Source organism: Chrysoperla carnea, chromosome 2 (assembly GCF_905475395.1).
Source record: "Chrysoperla carnea chromosome 2, inChrCarn1.1, whole genome shotgun sequence".
NCBI classification, from domain to species: Eukaryota; Metazoa; Arthropoda; class Insecta; order Neuroptera; family Chrysopidae; genus Chrysoperla; species Chrysoperla carnea.
In genome coordinates, this window is record NC_058338.1 from 55,586,226 (window position 1) to 55,591,924 (window position 5,699).

The window sequence follows — 5,699 nt, forward strand, 5'->3', positions numbered from 1 at the left end:
TCTCTAAAACTAGTCAGTGAAAATTAAAAAAAAAAAAAACAAGTGAAAACAAACAATTGACTAAGTTAATTGTTGAAATACCATGTATAGACGGTGTTGATTACACATAATACATACAATACAATTTCAATATATATAATACATACAATACAATTTGCGAATAATTTGCAGTAACAGTGATGTTTACGAAAAAATGTTTCACACAAAAGTTTCGAAATAAATTTCGATTTTTGCCCCAAAAGTTGTTTATCTTTATATAAGGAACATTTTTTACATTTAAACTTTTGTTCTATCACTAACGGTTTACAAGATCGGTCCTACGGAACCAAGACCCAATTGACCTATGTTGCTCATTTACGAACTCGACCTCACTTTTTACGCCCTGAGCACGCTATGAAAATTTCAGCTTGATATATTCTTTCGTTTTTGAGTTATCGTGTTCACAGACGGGCGGACAATTTTCAAAACATCGAAAATTTTGTCTAATTAATTAATATAAAGCTTTCAATATATCGAAAACTAAAGGCAGATATCGAAAAAATGATTTATGATTTTTAAATAAATCAAAGGTTAAATACGGAAAGCCTAAAGAAAAATAGAGAAAATATAAAAAATTTAAGGTATTCCATTTTAGACCTATCCATCTGTGCTATATGTAAAATGGCTATAGTGGCAGAGCGGGTTATATACAAATTATCTTCCGCTCTATTTTGGAGAAATTAATTGTTTTGAATCAACCCATTCCCCTTTTGGATCCGCGCTTTAATTATTTGAATGGATAAATAAGATTTACGAAACTATTGGTCGAGTGAATCAAAAAGAATAAATCTTGACTGTATACCAACGTAACTAAACATGGTATGTAGTGAGTGGCGGCATCTCTTAATTTTAAATACGAGCATAGGTAACCAATCTAAGTTTTAAACCTTTAGTGTAGCTATCAACTGGATCATTCGTTTCCATAAAATATTTATGTTTATTGTTCGGGAGATGTACGAAAATATTATTAAGCAAGTAGTAGCAAGGAATACCGAGTATAGATTCTATAGATCAGATTCTATGTATCAGAGACTATATCAGTCGATATATTCTCTGTCTGTATTCTTTGGTAGTAGTTTTAGGCACGGAAACCTTATTCGCACTTAAACCATAGCTAAGAACTCTCTTCATTAAAATACCTATTTTCTTCATAGATCTGTCCAACTAAACCAATTTTGAAGACAATGGCTTCTTTTTTCGTTGTTTGGGGTACGGAACCCTTAACTTGAGCTTGATCACAGCTAAAAACACCGTCAATTAAAAAAATAAAAATAGGTTCATCTGTTTAGGAGCTATGATGCCACAGACACACATAGTGATCAATATATAATAACATCACTCTTTATGGTTCAGGGGAAAATAATCCAAATTTCATTGAAACTGTTGATGTAATTTCGGGATGGCCGACAGGAAAGAAATTTCTTCGGGATAGTCTTATCACAGAGAAATGTGATACCGACTCCTATCCATTCGCAAGTTTCCTGTTATTCGACCAGAAAATCTAGTACCTATTATAAACCTCTTATAAAGAACTATTGACCATGATTTCAATATTCGTAAAAATTCTTTGGATTTGTTCATGGGCGTACTCTATTTCTTCGGTGCTGGTATACATATTTCGAGTATGACCAACTTCTCACCGTAGGTTTGATTTTGGCTATATGGCATGGTCATTTTATCGTGGATTACTTTTTGCAACGTTTGGTTTTTGGCTGTATGAGATCGCATCTTAGATACTGTCAGGTACCTATTCATAAAACGTAAAACAGCATGCTGAAATTTTAGTGAAATTTACCTTTGTGTTCTGTACTAAAAAAAGTGATTTACATGCAAGCCAGTAACCAAATTTAAAAAAACTAGAATACAAATGTATTAAAAACTTTTTTTTAAATGTTTCAATCAAATGCAAACACTTTATTCCACTATCTGAGGTCACGTCGAACTTTTGTTACAATTTATTATAGTGCATATAGCAAACCTAATCAAAAATTTTGAATTCGATATAATAATAGGACCAATGTACCAATTATCAAATAAATATTTAAATTTGTCTAAAAACTATCGGACCACTTTCAAAAATCATAAACCACCATTAGTTACTTCAGTAAAAATTATCAAATATCTACCGAATTTTATTGAGATATTTCTTTTATTTCAGCAATGTCAACGCACTATTTGAAGGGAAATACAAAATGAATTTGCTTCGGAATTTGAATAAACGCGTTGTAGTAATTTTTACATATTATGTACCGAAAATCATAAAAGACAGTTAACGTTAAGTTTTCTGCTATTTCTTTGGTTGATATAGTAACTCTCGATCAACCGTAACTCTGATTTAATTTAGTGAACAATCCCAAGTAATAATCTTATTACGGAACTGCATTAAAGATGTTAACTGAATAACGTTGGAATTGAATAATAATTTTTCAATTAACATAAAAACAATTATAATTCAAATTTATTCTTAATTTGAACAATAATACATGAACTATAGTAGATAATAAAAAAACACAATTGGCGTAATAAATATCTGTATTTAATGTTTCATAAATATAAATACAAAATACTTCATTACAATTTTTATTTTTTTAAATTAATTGTAACAAAATACACCTATGATCTTGGTCTTTCTTTTTTCTCTTTGTACAAGGCAAGGAGAGATACGTTAGCTACTTTTACCACCTGTAAATTGAAAGAAAATTTATATTAGTTACACAATTAACAAAGTTTTCGGACCACGTGGTTACCAAACGAGTTAACATACCTTAAATCTAACACCGGGAATGTCACCAACGGCATGACCTTTACGACCAAAACCGGCAACTAAAACTTCATCGTTTTCTTCGATATTGTTTAAACAACCATCCCGTGGTACGAAGGCCGTGATTTTTTTACCATTTTTTATAAGTTGTACCCTCACGCACTTTCGAATAGCTGAGTTGGGTTGTTTGGCTTCAACTCCTCTAAAAATTATTTTGCTGTTAGTAATTTTTAATCGATGTTTATAAGAAATCAATGATTTATTTATTTTTTTTAATTGTCTGGCTTTAAACTACGATATTATTAAATGATTAATAACATCAACTCTCGTAAAGGCGTACTGAATTCATGAATTCAACGATGCAAACAAAACGTTTGAACAATCGAAGTTACATTACAATTCAGCTTGATTTACCACAGGTGTAACGCTACCTATAAGATTATACCAAATAGGCTGCTGACTCCATGTGGTTTTCGATGAAATATCAATAACGCTTCGCACAGAATTATCCTGTGATTTGAACTTATAAAATAACAAGTCACGAGGAAATTCTGCGCTAAGAACTTATTGAAAACACCCATATTAACAATTAGCGGCAATCAAGATAAGTTTAAAAAAAAATTAAAATTAATTAAACTTACACTTTTTCTAAAACAATTCCTTTAGCATGGGAAGCACCACCAAATGGATTAGCCTTCCATCTTGTTCCTAAATGTGCCTTTTTGTAATCTTTATCCGCCCATCGTTGTTCACGACGGTGGTTTACGTGTTTACGCGCCGTACGCAGACCGCGGGGTTTACCTATAATTTACATAAATATTACAAAAATGTTAGATAAAATAGTAAAAACACGCATTAAATTAAAAAAATCAATAAGAAAATAATATTTTTTTTTAAATTTAAACAACAGATTGATTGGATTTTAAAAATGCATTTTGAAATAGCGAACACTCCTCAAGTGCGAGTACACTAACAGTAATGAAAAAAATTAAATAACTCAATTTATAAATAAAAAGTTTACACAAAATAAAACAAATTATGTTGATAGTTGCACTAGGTAGTTAATTAAATATCATTTAACAAAATTTATAAATTAAAAACATTTTAAAAAAATTTTAAGCAACCAAGCCATCACTCACCCATCTTGTCTGTTCAATGTATAAAACAGGAAGACTAGAATATTTTTTCAGACTGACGACTGCGCGATTGTAATAACAACTACTAAGGTTACTAAAAGAATATCTTCTACTCATTTTTTGTTTCTAAAGAATAACACCTAAATCAATAATCTCTGATGATACTTTTCACTCACAATCAACTATGGAGTGTAGAAGTAAAGAAGCAAAATCTCTGTGTTAAAAATTGACCCTAAAATTGCATTAAGATTGATGTTCCAGAAGACCATGCATACATACAGTTCATACATATAAATGCATACATATACATATATTCTATACGCTACTGAGCGCCTTTATTGAGCAGCTGTAAGAGATTGTGCTCCTTTAATTTTACACTCCATTTAATCAACTAAAATACATAATATACGTAAAATTACCTAAAAAATTTAAATTTTTAGTAACTTTTAAATCTATACATATGAAAACTTTGATATTTCGAAATATTCGTTTCAATGTGATATCTTTTATAGAAGATTTACCGGAAGAATTAAACAAGCTTTTAATAAGGAATTGGTCTTGTCAGTCTTGTTCAGAATAAAACGCACGGTATAAGTAAGCGCCAACTTTTTTTTACGATCGCGGCCTACCATTCTTGTTATTTGGCACCCTCCGTATTATTTATCCAAAGAGGTATTACTATGTCTATGTATTTATCCTTAAAACAGAAAAATATGTAAAGGGGTTACTTTTACCATAGAATATTATACAACAGACTCGCAACCGCTCTTTTTATACCATGTATATATGAAATATACATAGTATATTAAGTTTAGTCCCAAGTTTGTAACGCCTAAAAATAATGATGCTAGGAAACAAATTTTGTCATAGGTGTTCATAAAATCACCTAATTAGTCCATTTCCGGTTGTCCGTCCGTCCGTCTGTGGACATGATAACTCAAAAACGAAAAAAGATATCGAGCTGAAATTTTTACAGCGTACTCAGGACGTAAAAGGTGAGGTTAAGTTCGTAAATGAGCATCATAGGTCAATTGGGTCTTGGGTCCGTAGGACCCATCTTGTAAACCGTTAGAGATAGAAGAAAGGTTTAAATATAAAAAATGTTCCTTATCAAAAATTAAACAACTTTTGTTTGAAACATTTTTTCGTAAACATCACTGTTTACCCGTGAGGGCGCCAATTAGGCGGAAATTTTATACTCAGTCAATTGTTTGTTTTCACTTGTCAATATATAAATTTCATCTCGGAAACGGCTCGAACAATTTTGATGAAAATTCGTAAACAGATAGTATTTAACATAAGAATTTAATTAGATAGGTGGCATACCTACAGAGATGCGGAAAACAAAATAATCATCTATGCAACACCAAGTATTATGTAGCACCTATAAATCAAAAAGTATTTCTACTTTACTGTCGTAATAAACAGGCTTTTATGCAAATAAAATTAGTGGTTTTCTCGAAAAAGAAAGCTTGAAATTTAGGTAATAATTCTCGATCGCAAATCGAGGAAAGTCGGTGGTCCAGGTACTTATTATTTAATAGGGTTAGCTACCAATTCTTACACATACAATTGAAATTATTTGAACATCGATTTACTGTAAATTGGTGCGTTTGAATTCAATTTACAGTTATACAGCACGTAACTCTGTATCATAAAAAACGCACATTTTAGTATATGCACTCTATGTTAATTCGCGCGATTTTTGTGACACAGAGATTACATACAATCAGAGTATATTATTAGTACAATTCATTCAGATC

At 30.9% G+C, this 5,699-nt stretch overlaps 1 protein-coding gene across 1 annotated transcript; it reads right to left on the bottom strand.

Moving 5' to 3' along the window:
* Window positions 1–2,553: 2,553 nt before the first annotated feature.
* On the bottom strand, window positions 2,554–4,026 carry LOC123291716 (40S ribosomal protein S23). The gene is made up of 4 exons (XM_044872108.1): window positions 3,940–4,026; window positions 3,442–3,601; window positions 2,804–3,002; window positions 2,554–2,721 (listed from the first exon to the last, which is right to left on the bottom strand). Exons 1-4 carry the CDS (start codon window positions 3,941–3,943, stop codon window positions 2,653–2,655), a joined length of 432 nt encoding a protein of 143 aa, XP_044728043.1. The 5' UTR covers window positions 3,944–4,026; the 3' UTR covers window positions 2,554–2,652.
* Between the last annotated feature and the right edge of the window lie 1,673 nt (window positions 4,027–5,699).

What these genes read in the sequence shown, in the direction of transcription:
- LOC123291716 (XM_044872108.1), bottom strand. An exon ending in GGAATTGTTTTAGAAAAAGT is followed by an intron (nt 3,003 to 3,441) that starts GTAAGTTTAATT and finishes AATAATTTTTAG; the next exon opens with AGGAGTTGAAGCCAAACAAC. An exon ending in TTCCCGGTGTTAGATTTAAG is followed by an intron (nt 2,722 to 2,803) that starts GTATGTTAACTC and finishes TTCAATTTACAG; the next exon opens with GTGGTAAAAGTAGCTAACGT.